The sequence below is a fragment of the Anser cygnoides genome, chromosome 1 (assembly GCF_040182565.1).
Source record: "Anser cygnoides isolate HZ-2024a breed goose chromosome 1, Taihu_goose_T2T_genome, whole genome shotgun sequence".
NCBI classification, from domain to species: Eukaryota; Metazoa; Chordata; class Aves; order Anseriformes; family Anatidae; genus Anser; species Anser cygnoides.
In genome coordinates, this window is record NC_089873.1 from 45,325,693 (window position 1) to 45,347,193 (window position 21,501).

The 21,501-nt window shown below is 44.4% G+C and overlaps 2 protein-coding genes across 7 annotated transcripts in view; one reads left to right on the forward strand and one right to left on the reverse strand.

Moving 5' to 3' along the window:
• On the forward strand, window positions 1–17,755 carry GSG1 (germ cell associated 1). 6 transcript variants are annotated; one of them, XM_066993951.1, is made up of 8 exons: window positions 1–1,340; window positions 1,610–1,734; window positions 2,855–2,991; window positions 8,340–8,658; window positions 11,197–11,244; window positions 13,388–13,540; window positions 13,876–13,987; window positions 15,069–17,755. In XM_066993951.1, exons 3-8 carry the CDS (start codon window positions 2,929–2,931, stop codon window positions 15,382–15,384), a joined length of 1,011 nt encoding a protein of 336 aa, XP_066850052.1. In that variant the 5' UTR covers window positions 1–1,340; window positions 1,610–1,734; window positions 2,855–2,928; the 3' UTR covers window positions 15,385–17,755. The 6 variants fall into 6 exon arrangements, with proteins under 6 accessions (XP_066850052.1, XP_066850073.1, XP_066850063.1 ...); XM_066993972.1 differs by lacking the exon at window positions 1–1,340 and having other exon boundaries at window positions 1,380–1,734; window positions 2,855–2,958; window positions 8,337–8,658; XM_066993962.1 differs by lacking the exons at window positions 1–1,340; window positions 1,610–1,734 and adding an exon at window positions 2,287–2,752 and having other exon boundaries at window positions 2,855–2,958; window positions 8,337–8,658.
• FAM234B (family with sequence similarity 234 member B) overlaps window positions 16,223–21,501 on the reverse strand; it is a 21,533-nt gene continuing 16,254 nt past the window's right edge. Inside the window, exons 9-13 of the mRNA XM_048053861.2 lie at window positions 21,245–21,326; window positions 20,861–21,016; window positions 20,127–20,244; window positions 18,743–18,969; window positions 16,223–18,328 (exon numbers count right to left, since the gene is read on the reverse strand). Of these exons, the coding sequence (XP_047909818.1) occupies window positions 18,323–18,328; window positions 18,743–18,969; window positions 20,127–20,244; window positions 20,861–21,016; window positions 21,245–21,326 (589 nt within the window). The 3' untranslated portion in view covers window positions 16,223–18,322. The remainder of the gene's footprint in view (window positions 18,329–18,742; window positions 18,970–20,126; window positions 20,245–20,860; window positions 21,017–21,244; window positions 21,327–21,501) is intronic.

Here is a 21,501-nt window from a genome sequence, read left to right on the forward strand (position 1 = left end):
GGAGTTTTTAATAGCTAAAGAACGAAAACACCTCCCACGCCTCACCTCAAAAAAGCTAACTCTCTGTCTTACTCACTCTTTTTGATTTCCAAACCTCTCCTGCTAGCTTAGAGTCTGCCTTTGAAGCATTGGTTCCTCAAGTACTAGCTCATGAGTATAACTTTAGTAAACCATGTAGCTTCAATGACCTCCAGGGGACGATCCATGTGAGTAAATAATTCATATGTGGGACGGAGACCTTAGGCATTTAGCAGAGATGGTAAAATTTTCTGTTGGATATTTTGATTAGGTTGAAATTAAGATATTATAAAGGAATAGATTGATTTTAATCCAGGATGTAGAAGTATCTGCCTTACCAAAAATGTTAACCGTAGGCTTGAAGGTCTTCAGGGTGCCTACATCATGTTGATAGAGATGGACTGATTAGGTGATCTTTGGAGGCTTCCTCTGGCTCTCATTCTGATTCACCATAGTGAAATGCAGGAAAATATAAATCAAAGCCCAGAACTATTGCTTTGACTTACCCACTTCCATACATGAAACCCAAATGCAATATATTTCAACTGTACTGTTTCATTTTTTTTTTTTGGCTTTAAAATTGGCATTAAATACTACTTTGAAACCAAGATCACCTACATATGCAGTGCACTCTGTGAACATACTAATTTTAGATCCCTGAGATTTTTCATTATCAAAATAGTGTCTCTTTCCCACCAGCTTTATGCTTATTCCAACATCAATGAGGATCAGCTGTGCTATAGATTTGTGTCCATAGGAATGACTGTGAAGACCCAACTTTTTAATGTAGAGAAGCAAGCTATTTTTGACCTATCCGTCTAGCCGTTGCAATGTGGAATTCAGCACAGCTTAATTTACTCTCTCTCTGGACTGAGGTTTGTATCCTACATTGTGCTCCTTACTGCTGGAGTGAAATTGCTAGCAACACCAAATTAAAACAAGCACCAAATGTTTACTCCTCATCCCTGCCACTGCTTTGACTGCAGTGTAAACGTACCACTAATGACTTGGCCTATAAGAAGGGAAAATTATGTGTCACAGCCAAGTACAGAACCAGGAATTTGGGCTGTCAGCCAGCTTATTAGATCACACTGTGTGCCTCTAATGAAATGCATTGATTTGTGACTCCTGCAATAACATTTTTAGGAAATCATTTCACCGGCTATTTATTTGTGTGTTGGAGCAGCCTGATGAGGTGGGAAAACCAAAGCAGACACGCTGTGATTGCAAATCAAGAACAAAGTTTTAAGAATGAGGTTAACTAACCATTGGAACAACTTCTCTAAGGATGTGACGGGTTTCCCATCATATCCTGTTGCACGGTATGAGGTAGCTTTATAAAATATGTGCTGTAACTCCAGCAGAAGCTCTGTGTTTCACTAGAAATGATTGAAGTTCTTTGGTTTCTGTTACAGAGGAGATCAGACTGTTGTTGTAGTGGTCTGTCTTGATAATAAAAAAAAAAAAAGAACCCATGACAGCCATTGAGTCTGGGTGTTTGTGATTCTGTACAGGAACAAACTGAGATCCCATAACTGGTAGATTTAAAACTGGCAACAATTTTCATAAAAGGGAATTTTATAATTTCCAGATTATAAAGACGCATTCTGCAGAGGTGGACGCCCTGCTGGTTCTACAACTGTGATGAATTAGCAAGCTGAGAAAAGAATTAACCCATCAATAAAATGACAAACTTGCTACATTTCAAAGCATCTGGTAAGATCTCATAGAATTTCTTGACTGTTACATGTTTAGTCAAAAAGAAAGAAAGAAGTGGGGTGAATCCATGCTCACCTTGTAATATTTCACTGGATGTCTCAGAAGAGCTGATGAAGATAGTGAGCAGTGGGTAAGGTAAAATGTTATATACTTGGGTGGTACGGCCGCTGTTCTAGGACTGGATCTTATTTAATGTCCTTACAGAGGTCTATAAAAAGTTGTCTTTTTCTTGTCTGCTTATAGTTTGCAGTTGACTAAATTTGATAAAAAAACATTTTTTTTCCTGTGTGCTCAGCTAAACACATCCTAAAATAACCCAAGTTTAAGTACTCTGTGAAAAGCAACCTCCCTTTAACTTGTCTTATACTGCAAATCTAAAAATTGTGGCATTTAGAATCTTTAAGTGAATCCTCAAAGTCTGTGTTGTTGCATCTTACTATTTTCTTTTCTATGTCTACTTTCTATGTGTTTTTTGAATGTTTCAAATAATACAGATTAAATAGAAAAAAAATTAGCCAACTAAGACTTGTCTGGGGGGGAAAATAAGTTAGGTTCAAAATGATGGCAAGCTTGTTTGTTCAGTTTTAAGATGAATTTACTTGTTCCAATTCAATCTTTATGTCTGTTCTGCCACAGACGTGCTGTCTAGCAATGTAAGCTGTTCATGTTTAAAAACAGAATTCACCTTTAAATGTGCTTTGACTAAAAAAAAATGCCTGGTGAGGTCATTTGCAGAGCAAGAGTTAATGCATCATGCAAACAGCTAAATAAAGGTTACAATCTGAGTGGAATTATTCAGAGCTCAGGAAGAAATCTGGCATTTGCAGTCTGTCACTGGCTTAGAGAAGTCTGGCTCTCTCAGTGTCACTGCCACCCAGAGACATCCTGCTCTCTGTGTGGCAGCAAGGGAGGGGACTGCAGTGCTGGACCGTCTTCCTGTAAAAACAGCAAAAACAGGAGCGGTGGGTGGACGGAGCACGGAAGTGTCATGTGCGAAGAATGTGTGGAATGAGGGGTGAGTATGAGCGTGCCTTTGTCCAGGTTTCAAAGAGCAACTTTAGGGGTGTAAATAGTGACTTTATGGGTGTAATTCTTTCTCCTCTGTCTTCCTCTTCAGGATGGCTGAAGAGCTGATGTCAGGACAGCGTATGATCCCTGGCACCCTGGGGGAGGAGAGCTGCATGGAAGGCTATGAAGAGCCATGTGCCTCTTGAGATCTGCCAGTTAAGTACTGCAGTTGTTGGGCCCTATCTGGTAAGGGCTTCTTGGCCTCCTTTCCCACCAACATCCCTGGGAGCTGAGGGTGTCACTGTTGGGCACTTACGCCCTAAGTGATAGGGGCATAAATGGTTTGTGGCACTTACGCACATATGTGATACAGACGGGATGAAAATGCATCACTTCTAAACCCTCAAGCTTTTGTAGATTTGGCAATCTCCACAGAGGTGTTGTGCTAAGATTGTGCTGTACATTTTGTTTCCTCATTTTGTTTCCATAAGCCAAGCACTTGGCTGATAGCACAGGAAACCAACTGCTATGGGCATTCACTTCAATGGGTGAACTTTAAACGAGTCACCAGGGACTGGCTGCTGCTGAGTTCAAAGAGAAAGAGACATCCAAAACCTCTAGTGAAGCCAAGCTATGGTGGGAAATGCCAGATACAAAGAGGAGAAAACTGCAAGGCACAGTAGGGTGAAAGACAGACAGAGTTGTGTTTTCCTGTCCCTAGTTGATCAGATTTAGGCGAGGTGGGAATGCAGGTTTTAAAAGAAATAACATAAAATTTTGCTAAGGGAAGTTTGTTGAACATCAGGAAATGTGCTCTGGTGTCGATGTTCTATGAGCTGAGCACAATAATCTGGGAATGGAAACATGCTGAGAAAGTTAATATGGTACTTGACAAAATACTGGAAAATATATTAGAAAGAATAGTTTTGTGCAGGGCAGAAGGTGGAGCAAATGACCCGCTAAGCTTCTCCATTTATTCTGCTTTTTTCTTTCCCATTGATTTCAAAAGTCTCTCGTGTTCAGATAACTGAAAGAGAAGGAGCCACCCCCCACATCCTCAAGTGAGGGAAAGAGAATTTGTTCATAGCAATGGAAGAAAAAAAAGAGAGGGAAAAAAAAAGGGAAGGAATAGAAGTCTAAACTTGGGTGTCACTTCCCCCCAGCGAACACGTGAGCATCAGACTCCCAAAAAGAAGACTAGAGTAATATTGCCATCTTCTGGAAGGATAAATATTTGCCATTATTCAGAATACTAAGTCTGATATATTTTTGAAACCATAGTATAATTCTGATAAATTTGTTTTCTAAACCTGAATTCTTATCCATATAAATCTAAGTCCAGTCTCTTTTCATCAATATATATGCCACGATCCTAGCTTTAGAAAGTGACATAGCATCCTGGATTTTAATGTGACATTCATCATGCTTAAAATTAAGAACATGTTAACATTAGGGACTATCAGTAGTGAGATTAATTTTATGCATTTTTGAGCTTGAAAACCAGTTTTTGTTTTGTTTTGAGCATTTAGAAGCCAAACTGAGCATTTAGAAGCCAAACTTAAGGTGTCCAGATGCAGAAAGAATGAACAATGAAAAAATATTACCACTCCCTTTTTAAACAGCATCAGCTGTTACTATACCTCCTTCAGTAAATTAAGTACATCTGTGTTGAACAGAGCCTTGCTATTAATCAAAAAACCTGCAGACAGCCTATGAAGCACGAAAACATTCAGCATTACTTTCAGTTAGCCCATCTTAGAGATGATTATCTATATTAGAGGAGCTTATGCAGTGGCTAGGATTAAAATAACCGCACAGCTCCCAGCTGTACTGCTGAGGGCAGGGAGGGTCAGGAGCCTGTGACAGCACTGCCCATGTGCAGGCTCCTGAACCTCTCGGCTCTCTCTGCTGCCTGTGCTGTACAGGGGCAGCCCCGGGCTGTGCTGCACCCAGAGCTATTTGTACACCTGCCTCTGGTGCTAGACGCAGGGGATGAGAGTAGCTGGACCGCTGGTTTCCTCCATCCCAGCAGAGCCGTGGGGCACCTCCTGCCTTGCTCCCTTCCTTTAGCGGTAGGAACCTCACCCCAGCACTGAGCAAAGTTGCGGGGTCCTGTGGGCATGGTGCGGTGTGCACCTTTGGGATGCTCCTCTCCCTTGCACTTTGATTCGGTGTGGAGCAGCTCCATGTCCTCTAGCGACTGCTCTTTCTCATGAGAGGTGATGCCATTCTTACTTGCTGTTCTGATGCCAAACAAGCTGTTGCAAAGCCCTCAAGTATTGTAGGACCTTTACACTTTTAGGATAAGAGCTCAGAGGTGACTTTGAGTGAATGTGAATCTTCTGGTCTCTCTTACTAGCTTCCCAAATTCATCCGATGTGAAGCTTCTGGGAGCTGAGATTCCTGGTGAACTTTATGCCTTGCTAAAAGCTGCCACTACGAGGGACAGCATCCTTCGAGTACTGGGCTTATTTGACTTGTCACTGTTTCACACACCTCTGTCCCTTTGGTGATGCCACAGCGTCACTCAGCATTGGTTCTGTTAATGGGCTTCTTTTTTCATTAAAACTCCAGTGCCCCAGGGGAGGGCTGGATTGACACCTCTTTAGGGTCTGAAACCGCAGTCCTCAGAGCAGATGCAGTTGCATGAACTTTCTTCACCCTATTTCTCCCCTTTCTATGATTGGCAGCTCTGGCCAGGAAGATATCCTAGGGCTGGGGGCTTGTGGTCTTTGTCATCTACTGAGGCTGTGCACAGGGCAAGGGGTTAACTGATGCCAAGTGTGTTGGTAATTTCTGAGCTAAGGTCACGCGTCCCCTGCAGCACCAGTCAGAGAGCTGCAGCTTGTTCCATTCAAGCTCCCAAAGATCCAGTGCCCAGAGATGGCTGGGATCTTTTCATGTTTTACTGAAGCTTTTTACTCAGTGAATGCAGGTCGCCCTTTTGCATTTAATCCCAGCCCACAGCACCAAGCACTTCCCATATAATCTCCCAGAACAGCTGTGCTGTGATTGCATTGTGGATTATAAAATGACCATTTTCCACAAAACAGCTGCTGGCTGGAGGGATAGCATTTAATAATCATGGAGAGAGGGGTGGGCAAGGGAGGAGGGGAGGAGACGAAAGAGAAAGAGGGTTTGGAGCAGTTTGGTTTCTCGGAAAATTTAGAGATGAGAAAAACAGAAGACAAAGCGTGAGTTCCATTTCTGTATTACTCCTCCAAATTAACAGGACTTCAAGGACTTCCTGGTACGGTAAATTCAACCTTCTTTCCTTTTGGGGCTATCTAGATACTGTGGTCAGTTATTTTCAGTAAGTGTTTGGCTTTTATGGAAGGAAACTTTTCTGAAAGTATTCTCATCAGGAAGTATTTCAGATTTGCTTCTTGTCTCCTACATCCTCGGCATCCTTGATCCAGTTCCTTCTTCTGACTAGTTCTCTTCTCTTCTCTTCTCTTCTCTTCTCTTCTCTTCTCTTCTCTTCTCTTCTCTTCTCTTCTCTTCTCTTCTTTCTCTTCTCTTCTCTTCTCTTCTCTTCTCTTCTCTTCTCTTCTCTTCTCTTCTCTTCTCTTCTCTTCTCTTCTCTTCTCTTCTCTTCTCTTCTCTTCTCTTCTCTTCTCTTCTCTTCATCACTTGTTCTGAAATGATATGGCCTTTGACCTACTAATACAAATCAAATGGAGAGAATATTTTTCCCACTATTGAAGATTTAAATTAGAAGATTTTTTTTTGTGTGTGTGTCAATATTATGAGTCGAAAGATTATTTTCAGTGAAATTATGAGCAAACTGAAACCTGGTGACAGAAAATACAATCAAGAATTGATGAAAAACTGAAAAACTGTGCAATGAAGGCTTCTATTTTCAGATGAAAAATCATGTTTCTGAGGCAATTTTATCTATAATTTCCTTTTAAGTCATAAGCCAAATTTTCTGCTGAAAAACCTTTCTGAAATGAATTTACCACCAGCCTTAGCCAGAAAGCTTCATATAATAGTGTGTTCCTGGCAAATATCCACTCTATGAAAGTTGATTGTACCCAGCATGCCTTCAGATCATGGAAGTCATTTGTTATTGTATCACTGAGACAGTACCAGCTCCAGGGTGCAGCATCTCCGTTGCTGAAAGAGAGAAATGCTCTGAAGAAGAGACAAAAGAAGCCAGAGCATAAGACAATGTAGGAATTTCTCAGGAGCTGGGTATTTTCTTGCCTTTGATGAGAATGTTCTGGATTAGGCACTGTTTTTTCATTGTGATGAGATGCTAATCGAGTCCTGTCTTCCAAGCAGAGCTTCAGCACCATCTTTATTGACCACATTTCTGAGCTTGCTGATTAGAACAAATGCTTCTAACTGCACTGCTTTTGGCTGTATCCTGTAAGACTGTCACAAACAATGCAATCGTTTATTTATCATTTATTTATAGTGGTGTCCACAGTGTGCTGGGCCTTTCTCACACATTCAATGTTGGGTGAGTCAACAGAAGTTATGTGAAGAGGCCCAGCAGCAGGCAGTGTCTGTACAAACTGAATCTATTCATGGCCAAATAGATTTTAAGAGTCATAAATAGGAAAGGGTGGGAGTAGCTGGATGAAGTTGTGCCAAACATAGGGAGTGCCATGTGGGAAGAGGTATGCGTTGATTACATGAAAGTTGATGTGTGGGTAGATGACATCTAATCAATCCATGGCGTGATAAGATGGGGTTCTCAGAAGTCAGTGCAGGGTTTTGCAGGAACCTTAAAATCTTAAGCTTCTCTCTGAGTGAGAAAGACCAAAGGACCCTGGTATACAACCTGCTTTCAGAATTCCTTATTCTGATGAGATGAAACTGGGAAGACTGTTTGTGACAACATTCACTCTTAAAAAAAACAACTTTTCGCACTTGGTATGAAAGCAGAGACACTGTCATCCACCAAACCTACCAAATTTCTGATGTGCAAAGCAGTGCTTGCTTCAGGTGGGAGGTGCTGCTCTGTGGCTTGAACTCAAGCTGCTGGGTGTGAATACCTGGGTGTCTCTCTTGGGCAGGTCAGTTTTGAAGTGTGACCTTCCCTGGGATCTGGGAACATTTCCCTGCCTTTCCCTACTATGAAATCAATATCCTACCTGCCTCCAGTATGAACGGTGCTGGAAGAAGTGTTTTGGGACACTTGGCAGCAAGAATTCTCACTTAGTTGGACAAAGCATTCATCATGCCCCATCTAATGGAAACACACGACATTCTGGGGAAGCTGGTTAACAGCTTTTCCTTACCCTCTCCGAGATGAAGTGAACATGATCACCCCTTGCACGTTGCTTGTACTCACACACACTGGTGTACTCTTCCACGGTAGATCCACTGGGTCACCCAATCTTCCCCAGTACACATATTCGGTGTATTTTGAAATGGTTGAAACTGAGCTATTGCTCTGTCGCTTTGGCTTTTAGGAAATCGTCCTTCCTTGCTGGGTGAGATGTTGGGACATCGTGGGGAGGGCAGAGTGCTTCTCCTACATGTATCCCCTCCCCACAGGTACCCCCTGGGAAGAGCTAGGGTTCGTAACACTAGGTGGGACAAATGGCTGGCGTGACAGTCCCTCCGTTTGTGTGTTGCAGATGGAGCTGCTGAAGGTGTTGCCATGGCGCCGTGCTTTCCTGGCAGTCATCCTGAACCTGCTGGCTCTCAGCCTCTCCACCACCGCCTTGCTCAGCAGCTACTGGTGCACTGGGACCCAGAAAGTGCCCAAGCCTTTGTGTGGGAAGAGTAAAGCCACCAAGTGCATTGGTGTCCCCATGCCACCCGATGCAGGTGCTAGCAATGCTTCATCCCAGGATGTGGTGCACTACAGCTGGGAGACCGGGGATGACCGCTTTGCCTTCAGATACTTCCACACGGGGATGTGGCTTTCCTGTGAAGAGAGCATGGAAGGGCCAGGTAGCGTCTTGCCCAGCCAGACACAGCTTCTTCCCTTGATTTTATTCCACAGGAGTTTGGAAATGAAAGGCGGAGGCTGACAACGCTTGGTAGAAAAGCCGTCTTCATTTTCCTAGATGGCACCAGCCCTGCGCACTGTCATTATATTTCTGTCCTTCGTTGAGATGTTTACAGAGGGTGGCAAGGGACAATTCCTGTCTCTGGTGTGCCTTTCTGTCTGGAATAGGGGATGTGAAGTGAAAGTGGTGGCAGTGGCTTTATGGTGGCACCGTTCATCCTGATGTGAACTGGAGTGGGCCTCCTTTCCCTTTCCCCAGAGCTCCATTCCCACACAAAGCTCAGCACATGCTCTGAAGGGCTCATTTGTGCACATCCCCTAGGAAATTCAAGCATGGTGATTTTATTCAGTGTTGTCAGTATGTAGTTGACAACTGTGAGGACTGCAATTGTTGGCATTCTCCTTAAATCACCAAACTGAGGATTTAGATGAATTGAACAGGGACTGGGCTTTTCTTAAACAAATGCAACACAATAAAGAGAAAGGGAAGTATTACGTTATAGATGCAGGGAAAACCTTGAGGATCTGACCACAGAGGAACCAAAATCAGGATGCAAATTGACCTGAGGATTAGAGCTGCAGTATTGTCATTTTTAATAATTTTTGTGAAACTGTGATACGTTTGACTTGTGATTTTTGACCATTTGTGGCTGTCACAGTAGGCCCTGGAGTGCCAGGGGCTGGTCATGCAGCCTGTCCTAGACCCCTTGGTGTCTCTGTTCACCCTTGATTTGCTTCTGCCGAGCCCTGCTGAAGTCCTTCTGCAGGAATCAGTGCCACACCACTACTCTGCAGTGCACAGATGCTGTTTACAGCCTGGTTCACACAACAAGGATCAGAACTGACCCAGAAGGTGGCCAACAGAGAGATTTGTAACTAAAGATGCAATGATGAAAGTTTCTTTCATCAGGCCCATTCCCCTGAGCCTACTGCCCTCCCTTCAGTTCTCCCCAAACATAAGCATCTCATCTTCTTTTAACTGATTAACTGACCAACCATTCTAGTATAGCATTTCTTGCTTTCTTATCTGTTGCTGTCAGAGTTTGAAAATTACATAAGTAAATAAAGATGAATTAAAGCAGGCAGAAGAGGGACAGGAGCAGGAAAGTGCTTGAAACTCTCATGACCTAGTGAGATGACTGCTTCGTTATGAGCATTTCCAGATACGCTGTGGAAGGAGGTGTGTTTATTTGGGACTGGTTTGGGCTGGAGTGTGTTTCCATGGTGCTTATGGCAATGGGACTACATCATTTGACAGCTTTCTCTGAAAGAATTGTCTGGCCACCAGGCAGTCCTCGAATAACCCCAATGCCTAAAGGAATGCTGAGAGCAGGTTACATCTGGATTGCAGCAGAGCACGGGGTAGAGTGCAAAGCCAGCCTTGGTCCCCAGCTTCCTCAGCTTCCTCTGAATTGACTACAAGCCACCCACTGCTGTGGGTCTTGGAAGCAAGTGCGGAGACAACAACAACAACTAAAAAAGGGGCTATGATCGGCAAAAGGAGTTTGAGTTGAGCTGGAGAAAGGATTTCATTATTCAGGCTAATCTCAGGATCAGGTTTAGATGAGCCATTACTGAATAACCTCATTAAAGTTCTAGGTGAAGTAGCAAACAGCAAGTTAATGAAGACTGCAGATGGCACTAAACTGGGTAGCATCCTGAGAGCCATGGATGATAGAAGTAATATAGGGGATTGGGAGAGATTAGAATTGGGGATAGAAATCAAGAAAATGAGATTCTTACAAAAAAAACCTGCAGGCTGGTATTTCTGGGAGAAAATACCATGCCATGTAGAGGACAGAACCCTCAAATGCAGTATAGAGTAGTGCTAAGAAAGACTTACAGATAATAATGGTGGACCCTCAGCTGAGATAACAGTTTGCATCTGGCCACTATAAAAAGCCAAAGCAAACACAAGCACCATTTGTCTAAATAGCATTCCTAAAATGTGAGGACAGAAGACTTCACTTCTGTGTGATTCTCTGTCACAGGAGAACTTCACAGGAAAGAGATTTTTTCTTCTTCTTCTTGGGAAATCAGTGTTGTAAATTGCTTTGCTTGAGACTGAGGTGAGGGGGAGTGCATGTACTCAGCAGCAGTGCTGGGTCTGTGGTGTGTTATAAGCTACACCTTAACTGGCCTGAGCAACAGTCATCAAAGTCTTGTAGCAATGTGGTGAATATGTAGCAACAGATTTATATATTTACCAGAGGCTTGTGCCATTTACAGATTGCTGAAGTTTTTCTAGAAAGGCCACCTCCTAGAGAGAGGTGGAGACATTGCCTAGGAGATTGCCTTCTCCTGCCATGCCCCAGTGAAGGTATGGAAAGATGGTCAGAAAGGGAGCAGAAGTGAGAAGATCTGGTGGGTAAGCTCAGATGACTGGAGCTATGCAGTGAAGTGAGAGAGAGGGGGAGAGGTTTTCTTTTGCCTTACTCTACAGTGTTTTACAAACTAATACCCTTGTTTTTGTGTTTCAGAGGAGAAATGCCGTAGCTTTATTGAGCTTTCCCCACCAGCGGAGAGAGGTAAGAGCAAATCCCTGTATCACACCATAGCTGTCCAGTGCACCATCCCCCTGGGACAAGCGACCTGCAAAACTTCACCTCCGTGAGGACAGCAGGGTGGGACCCCGCAGTCAGGTGTGAAATCCTGGCCTCATGGATGCTAAAAATCAAAGGATTTCCTCCCAGATGCTTCAAATTATCCTGGGGGAAACTTCAGTATACCTGGATGTATGTGCACACATGTGATGGAAACTTCATTTAGGATTCTTAACAAAAGCTTTTCAAGTGGTGTGGGGTTGCTAACTGCTCCCAGAGCTGGAGACTGGAGGCATGTTATTTCAGAGGACATTCACACTTGAGGGGAAAGGCCTGGCATGCAGGTACCAGTGGTTAAGCTGTGAGAGAAGGGCTGGAACACACATTGGGGTATCGCAACAACCACCAGGGAGATGAGTGCTTTTGGGGAGCTCATCTTCTTTCTCTGCCTTGCTTTCCCCTGTTATAAAAACAATGGCAAAGAATGACGACCTGCTTTTGTAAAGCCCCGTGCATTCACAGTCTTGGGGTCCAGTGTGAATGATGCGCTGTGGAGTCACTGTGCAGATTAACCTGGGTCAGTATCAGCAGAGCACGGCAGAGTAATGTCTCATGCTTATTCTTTTTGGAAACAGCATTTTACAGAAATCAAATGATGATGATGTTACAAGATCATTTTGAAGTCACGTAGATCTCCATTTTGTCATAAATGAATGACTTGACTGCAATAAGAATTACTTTTGCATTTAGCACAAGCTGCTCAGTTCACAGGGAGCAGTAATTCATTTTTCTGCTTTCTCACCATCTTGTGGTCCGTTACCTGGCCAGGTCTCTGGCTCTAGTGCTTCCAGTGTCTTCCCTATAGCCAGTTTTCCTAAGAGAATAGGTTTATGCAACCAGAGTACATGTCTTTGTAAATCTTTCTGTCTGTCCCCCCTAACACTCCTCCTACTGCTCCTTGCCTAATTTCAACACAAATCTGAAAGAAATTCCCTGTTCTGTCAGACATTGAGCTCTTCAAAATTATTTGGAAGATCACTTTGATCGACACGGTGTAACAGCTCCATCACCTGCCTTCACCCCTTCCTGCACACAGTAACACCTCAGGATGGCCTGGGCCTGCGGAACAGCTCCTCTAAGCTGGGAACGCATCCCTTCAGTTGCTGTTGAAGAGCTGGGTGACTCTATGGGAATTATGACGTTAAGGAGTCGAGTCAGTACCCCACTAATGAAGGTTTCTTCACATTCATTTTCCCCAGTGGAATGGCTCCTCTAAGGCCATTAACAGTTGCTAACAGTAGTGCTCACAGTGCTGCTTCATTTGCCTTTTTCAGTGAATCCCATGCTCTTCCAGAGCCCAGCGTTACAGAGTGCCTTTCCTCATTCAGCTCCAAGTCCTGGCACACAGTGAGCCATGCTAAGAACTGTGCTATCACCCATGTCCCACTGATGACCCAGCACGAACATTACCTGCTCTCCATTTAAGCGGCAGGGCGGGTGATGAATGTTACTGTTCCAGCTGGGTACCCACCCCGAGGAATGCATTTTCAATTTAATTGAGGTTTCAGTGAGAAATACAGGCCTGCTAGGGGCTTTGTGAATTCCAGAGTCCCAGGTCCCAGCTATCACCACGGACATGCCATGCAGTTCTTTTCTTAACCAGTTGAGCTCCAGATTGAAATTAATTTTGTTCCGTTGTTGTGATTATAAATCTGCTCTGTACGTCACTGCACTAATGGGTAAGAACCTTTCAACGTCCAGCTGAGATGTTTGTGGCCAGCCTATGACTGCTAGGTCTTGTGCAAATACTCAGTGGTATTGCCTCCATCTTTCCTCCCATGGCTTCTTCGTTGCTGTTTGTGAATAATGCTGGCTTATATACAGATAGCTATTTTAGGTCCTCTCATCTTTTGCAGTCAAGCCATCTTCTGTGGCAGATTCTCTGTCCCCTTCAGCATCTTTCAAGCCCTTGCTCACAAGCTGGGGGGATTGCTATTGGGGGCTGGTTGATTTCCTTCTCTCCCTTCTTTCCAACAGACATCCTTTCAGGTTTGGGTTGTGAAGGGGGAGTACTCTCCCTCAAACATGCCACCTGGCACTGATATGAGGGGTTTTTGATTCCTGGCAGGAATCCTGTGGCTGTCACTGGGGTCAGAGATGCTGTACATCAGCCTGCTGCTCATCAGCTTCATCCTCCTGATGGTGGAAATGCTGCATACTGGCAATCCTGTCTGTGGACTGAAGCTCAATGCCTTTGCTGCTGTCTCCTCAGTGCTGTCAGGTAAGTGTGTTACCCTAAGGCACAGCAGCAAGACAGGCACATGTGGGCAGAAAAAAAACATAAAACACTGAGAGCCTCTCACATTCACTCACCTCAGCTGATGAGAATCAGAGTGAAAAGGGCAGTAAAAAGCATGTGGCTAAAGAGAACATGAGCAGGGAGAAACAGTGATGGGGAACTGCAAGGAGATGATGGTGTAGGTGCAACCTTGCAGAAGTGGTGTTCCAGCTTCTGGCCATGCACAGCAGCAGGAGTGCCGCTCTCCCACACAAGGCTGAAGAATGCAGCTCAGGCTCCTGCCATAACTTCCTTTCTTTCCTGTCTCCTTTTATCAGGTCTTCTTGGGATGGTGGCACACATGATGTACACTCAAGTCTTCCAAGCCACGGTTAATCTGGGACCAGAGGACTGGAGACCACACTCATGGGACTACGGCTGGGCTTTCTAGTATGTGAGCTCTAAAACCATCTTCACTTGGTCTTCAGCCATACCATACCTTGCCCAAACCCTCTTCCTCTTCTAGACTGTGCTTCCAAAGACAGGTGTACCATAGTTCTCACCCTGCTAAATCTCCTGCCTTTGTCTCATCCCCTGCTTTAACAAATAGTTGCTGAGTTACTTTAATGAGTCGCTACCAGGGACTTGTAAAACAATGGAGTCACACCTCAACAATTACCTTCTACCCTGCTGACTAATCAGGCCTGTCCCTGTGCTGGTTTGCCCTGTTTAGTCTCAGCTCTTCCCTATGTATGGAGGCCACGGTCACACCTGTGATGTTGCTCTCAAACATGCCCTGCTTTTCTGCAGTTTAAATAAAATTGCACGTTGGTTTGACATCTTCACTGAGCAAGGTCCAAAAGGCCTATTCCTGTAGCACCAAGCCTAAACACATGGTTAAAGATTTGAGCACTATAACCAGGAAGAGCAGATATAAAAAGCCAGTGGCTCAGGATTCCTTCTCTGAAGGCTAAAGAAGCCAACCACAGCTGATATACCATAATTGACATGAAAAACAGTTGGATGAGGCCTGCAATGTCCGTGGAAGGTACTGATTCAGTTTGCAATGCTGTACTGATGATGGCCACGTTGATTTTTAAGACGTAAATGCTCCATTGTCACATGCCAGCTGTGGACATCAAATGTCAGCATGGCCATTTGATTATGCTCAGGTACATATGCCTTGTGTCCGGGAAGACACTGAGCAGCCCTGCTTTACAGAGCTTGCTTCCAAGCTGTGCTGCCCTGCTCTGACCAGTTGTAGCCTTTCCTGTTGCCCTTTTTATTTTCCCCATAACCCTTCCTCCCAGTGACAAGGATGACCAGTATTTAACCCACGACTCTAAGGAGAAGGATTGGTGGTGGGACAACACTGAAGCACTGTAATGTTATAAGCCTGACACCTCTGGTCTTTCTCATTCAGCAGCTAGATCATTTCCCCAGCAGCTTCTGCCTGGCAAATCGGGGTGCATCATGGTGCATGCAGTTCAGTTCACGGCGTGTGTTATTCTTCTTTCTCTCTCTCCTGTAGCATGGCCTGGGCCTCCTTTACCTGCTGCATGGCCTCTGCTGTCACCACTCTCAACACCTACACCAAGACAGTGCTGGAGTTCAAACGGAACCACATCAAGGGCTACGAAGCAAGCTTCAAGGATCAGCCTCAGCACCAGCAGTACTTCATACAACAGCAAATAAGCAGCTACTACGAGCCCCGAGACAAGCCCCTCCATTCGGTGTCTGAGGGAGTTGACTTCTACTCTGAGCTGCAGCAGAAAGTGCTACAGCGAGAACCAGAGCTAGAGCTAGATGAGGTCTTGGGGCAGACGATCGGGGAAGATCGCTGTTAAGGATCAATGCACTGGGGCAGAGCAGTGGGGCTTGGGAAGCAAAGAGCTCTGAGTCAAACACTAACACCACTGTTAGCAAGTTCTTGGGGAGCTCTTCCTTCCTCTAATGTTCAGGGAGTGAGAAGACAAGGTGGGCACTGAGACAGGGCAACAGCAGTGCCAACAGGAGCAGTGTGGGTCCTCTCTGACCACAGCTTGAAGGGTGTCTTCAGCTGGGAAGGATGAAAATGGGGGCACATGTTGTCTGTGCCAGCTGTACCCAAGCATTGTCTGACAGAATTGAGGCAGGTGTCCAAATCCCGACAGTACTGCACGACAGAATAGATACATTCAGTGCAATCCAGCTGGCAAATTGTAGTGGTGGGACTCTTTGGGTGGTGTCGCATTGCCATTCCAGCAACCCCTCTTGGTTCAGTGCTAAGGAGTTGGGCATGGGTGCCCATACTGATTTGCTGCAGTCCTCTCTGAGCACTCTATTTATTCTTCATTTCCAGGCCCAGTCACCTCTCCCCACCCCCAAGTTAAAAGTGCTGCTGAAGAATGGGGGGTTGCTTTCAAACACCTCTCTCTTTCTCTTTCCTATCTGTAACGACTCCCATATACTCCCCCTCCCTGTTTTGCCCCCTCCAGCTCCCATTCTGAGATACTTTCCCGTCTGTCTCTTTCTATTGTGCTTCCCCACAACCTTTAAGATTCTTGTCTGGACTTTTTCCTTTTTTTGTTTGTTTCTTTACACCAGGTCCCTTTTCCCCTACTGTAAAAATAATGCCAACAGGCCCCATATCAAGCAAACACGTAATCCCTCAAAAGTGAAATGGTGGTTCACATGACACACTGATGCTGTACACAGTATTTATTTGCTCCACTGCAGTTCATAGTTCAAATACATTTTCCCAACAATATACAGACAGACTCTTTATTCACAGTGGGGACGTGTGTGTGCGGGTGGGGTGAATTCACATTATGGAGGAGCTAGTGTCACTGCACTCAAATATCAGTTCTCTCAGGAAGAACCTCAGGAGAATAACTACAGGTAACAGATGCCTCACCTTTCCCAGCAAGGTGGTGGCTAGACAGGAGGAAAGGTGCACTCCTGTTTAATCTTCATATGTTACTGATCCTCACGCTTTTAGTCCCTATTATGCATCTGTATCAACTAATTGAATATTATAAATACTAACCTCTGTCTGGAGGAAAACGCCAGGCCTAGAGCTGTTGCTACAGTTGTGCTAATATATACAAAGCTATTTACACAAAAATACCATTAAACATATATAAACTGTTCTCAGGGTCTGACATTAGGAGAGAAGGGCCCAAGGACCAGCCCTGGGGTTTGCAGCTAATCCTGAAGAGCTATCCTGGAAGCTTTGCACAGAGATGCAGTGAGGGAGAAGAGAGGGTGACATCACAAGAAGAGGTGTCAAGAGCCCAGGAGAGTAAACCCATGGTAGCTGTGCCCATGTGGAGGGAGGATCAAAGTCCTGCCATCACCGCACCACTCAGAGGAAAGCGTGGGGAGGCAGGAATGGTTACATGCCAGCAGGAGGACAGAAGAGCCATTTGCAGTTCTCACCTCAGCCTGGCTCTGCCTAATGTCAAAGGTCAGACCTAGAAAGGCATATTTGGGAAACAGGCAACATGCTGTTGTCCTGCATTGTTGGGAGCTACTGGGGCACCAAAGTGGCCAATTTATATCTGGTCATTTCTGTCGCAGGAAGCTTCATGTAGATGCTCTGCAACTACAACGCAGGAGACTGATGGAACACTCACAGGCACAGTTCAAAGCACTAAATGTACTGAGAGCAAACGTGCCCCGGGGGCAGTCTGCTCCTTCTGGAACTGCACACAGAGCTGGGCTGGCAGGAGAACGGTGAAGCTGAGCCCAGAATAGGGGTCAAGTGCACAGAAGAGCTTTCCATCTCTGCTCCTCTGCCTGAGCCTCTAAAACCTGAAGCAGTGGTGTGAGAATCAGCTTCTCTGCAACTGGATCTATTGTGATCTTTACAGTACCAGCAGGGATCTGCTGAGAGTCTACCCCAAAAGGGCTGCAATGCTTTTCAAGGGGGGACTCAGCCCACTGGACTGCAGTGTGACATTACAGTGACACTTCAGGTTCATAAAAAGCTTAAGGATGGATGAACAGGAGGTAGAAATGACATATGAACCTTTTGCTTCTACATCACCCACATGAACTTGTTTTGAACTTGGGACTGGGAAAAGAAATACACAAGTGCAAAGGGTGGGAAACGCTATTGCAGCCATCTTTCTCTAGATCGGATAATTCAGCAAAAGAGCTAGTTTGTTTGCGAGGTTGGCAACAGAATGGAGAAGAGGACTGAGAGCACAGGAAAGGCTGTAGACAAGACTTGCCCTGCAGGAGCCAGACGGAGGCTTCTTTCTAAAAATATAAACATTAAAATAGATGCATCCTTTACCCACACCATTTGCCTTGAGTCATCATAGCCCACCTTAGGCCTAGAGCTTGTTTGTCTGCCTGGGAATACTGTTTGGACATAAAAAGGAGTGTCCTAAATCTGTTCATAAATTAAACATACAAAAAATATACATGTATTGTATAAATTGATACATACATATATATATAACTGGAAAACAACAGTTTTCCATATATATATATATAACCTAGTTGTATATATATGTATGTATATAAGCTCTAAATTCACATTTCCATGTTACCTGGAAGGAAGCATGCAAGAAGAGCATATGGAGGGCGAGATGCTGAACAAGGTTCCTCTGGTACAGGACAGGTTTGCGTAGGACAAACCTGCCTCCAGCAGCATTCCCCAGAGAGCTGAAGAAACAGGAAGTGCTTTTAGCCCCCATTCCCTCTACACAGCAGTTTTCCTGAAGATCCACAGAGCAGCTTCCTCTATTCCCCACGCAGGCCATAGGTCCAGCCAAAATCTGAGGAACCACTAGGCTAGAGCTGGAAAAGGAAAGGGAAGCAAAAAACAAAGCCAAAATCCATTATCATCCAGTCTGGTAGAGAGAACTGGTAATTCATGGGACAGCAACTGAACCTGGGCACCACTAAAGAGAGGACCAATGTTTGCCCATGTCAAAACAACGGATCTCTGTTCTATTTCTCCATTCCCTCTGTGAGTCCCTCAGTCCCTTACGATTACCATCCCTGGTTCTTTTTAAGATCCCTCTCCTTGTCCAACTGTCAAAAGTACAGCTTGGCCTCATACTCTGGCCAGCTTATGCCCAAAGGGGCAGGTGATCATCTTGCAGTCAATATGCACCTCGCCTCATAAAGAGCACCTAAATGTGTCTGTACAAAAGAGATCAGATGTCCGGAACAACCTGGATTTCATCAGAGATTCGTGCACAATCTCACCTTGTGAGGAAAGTCAACAAATTTTAGCCGGGCAAGAAATCGCCTCACTTCTCCACGGCTGATTTTGGGAGTGGTGGAATCCTTTAGCCACACCATTCGACCTTGAGTCATCATGGCCCACTTCAGGCCCAGCTTGCTGACTGAGAGAAATCCTGGCTGTTTTTCAGAGGTTGAAGTTGTTGTCACAGTGATGTGAAATGCATCCTTCTGGAGATCATTAATTCCAACTGGCCCATCAGAAAAGGGAGAGAAAATATTGGCAAGGAGTAAATGATTATGCTTCTCCCAAAAGAAATCTTCCTCTTTACTCAGACAAAACATCCACTGGACTGAGAGTATATTCTGATTTTCCAATTGCATGTGCATGTGTTCATTAGGGCAAACAATTTTAAGTTAAAAAATTTATGTGGACATAAACTGAAATAGAGATCAGAAACGGAAGTTTTTGGTTCCAGGTGCTGGTTTTGAGTTTGACATATGGGATGTACATATTTAATTAATGTAGTTCACTTGAATAGAGCATCCCTTCCCAGTCCTATTAGCAGATATTGTTACCTATACAGAATGGGAAATTGGTAAAGCATGGGCAAGTCAGTTCACTCCAGCCACCACAGAACGATCTGTACAGATCTCAGAAATCCCAGTTTCTAATAAACCCCTCTAAAATGATTTCTATTTATTTTTGACCAAGCTGTGTTTTTTGATATAATTGTGATTAAACATACTGCTATGTAGCATCGTCTCCCTGCTTCTTGATCAACTGGACTCAGTCCTACATGAACTGATTTTTTATCCCACATCCTGCCATGCCCAACAAATTGGCTGTTGATTGAACTACTTTAGAAAAGCAAGGAAATCCAACAGGGACTGTATGATCTTGTATAGACATTAAATCTAGATCCACAGTTGCCTAAAAACACACATTTAAATATTTTGCATTCTCACTTTCAAAAAGAAAGTGGAAACAGCAACACAGCTGCTATTCCAGAGAGCAGGAGAAGACAGCCAACAAAGGCAGAAGTGTATCTGAGGTAACATAGAAGTTCCATAGCAATTCTTCATGCACTGCCTTAAATAATAAACAGCTCCATGGAAAGCAAGGGAACTTCTCTGGTACAAAACATACATGAAATCAAACTCTGACTTTCCCATATTTAAACGTGTAAATGAAACTTCGTGGGTCTTTTATTTGCAAAGTAGAGGTTGGACAGAACCTTCCTTCAGGAGGAACAGCAATCTGATTTCCCATTGCTAGCTTATGTGTGGTGGATCACAGATGCTACATTTACTATAGGCAAAACGATACCACATTGTTTCTCACAGCTACCTCTCCCTTCCTCTTATTTCTTTTAGCATATGCAGTCTCTCCTCCATTTGTACTCACTTGCTGAAGCAATGACTTTGTCTGTTGCATTGGTGAGGTCCAAAAGGACTGTAGGAAAAACAGGATGGAGGAGATAAAGATGGTGCAGCCCTGGGCGTTCAGATCTGGGACCAGGTTGCTGTTGGAATGAAATGGACAGAAATGTTACAGATGGCTATCAAAAAGAAATCTAGAGTTACCAAAGAAATAAAGAAGTTTTCTGACACTGCACTAACTTCATTTGGTTCAGAGAATCAAAAAATTAATGGTTTTGCAGAGCTGAAAGCCTGGAAAGTTTTCTTTCTGGAACAGAACTTGCTCCCCAGACTACGTTTGGTAAAGTTGAGATTTGGCTCTGTGAAAGCCATCCTGATGGACCAAGCTACAGTCTGAGAGTTGGGGTTTCCATGCTGAGTTGTGTGCCTGCATGCTGAGAAGAAGCTCTCAGGGGCAGGGAACAAATTTGCAGTAAGAAAATCCCAAGGTTGCAGAAAAAAGGTGAAATTCACAGAAAAATTTGGTTTTGAGAAAATGAGCTTTAAGTCAATGAAACTTTTTGGTGTATAATTTGGCTTGTAACACATATAAGCTCCTGTGTGCAGGCTCAGAGAGGTCTGAGTGTCAAAGCAAGAGGAAAAGATGTCCCTAGCAGTCTCATATAGCAGGTTTAAAGTCAAATTACATTAGGAATAAAAGCCAGAAATCGCATGTGCCTCACAGACAAGCCTCAAAGTGAAGAAAGAATGGCTGCTCACCAGGCTTTGTAACACAGGCTGTGCTTCATCAGCCCAGAAGAGAAAAACAGATTTCTTGTCCAAAGTCATGACTGATAGTGCATCAAGTTGCTGCTTCTGCCATGGGAGTTCCTGGTTCCAAACAGGGATGCCAGATTTGCCATCTATCACCACCACCTCAAGACAGGGAAAGAGATATAGCATCAGTGGGTGCTCAGATGTTGTCACAGAGGGAGCCTCCTTCCACTGGCACAGCCTGTGCTGTGCCCTCTCATGACTGTGGCCACACAATGACCAGTGTCAGCCACAGAAATGGGAACAGCTAGGAGTGGGGAATGACTGCCCTTTTCAACCCAGCCTCCCTCACTATGTTGCTACTGCCCTCTTTGCCTCCTCTTGTTTTACCTTTTTGTTCCCATCTCCAGTCTGTGCTTGCAGCATGAAGTCCAGAGTTTGATCAGCACTGAAGTAACCCGGCACAGGCTGGCTGTAAATTTGGACAAAGAAACACTCAGCCCTATGTCAGAAAAGCAGGAATTGCTTTCATAGTCCATTCTGCCTCTTACAGAGGCAGGATTTGCAATACTAAGTAAAATCTTTCATCCACTGAGAACTGTTCTTACAGGCAGGAATCATTTGTTGGTGGATCAGAAAAGTGAAAA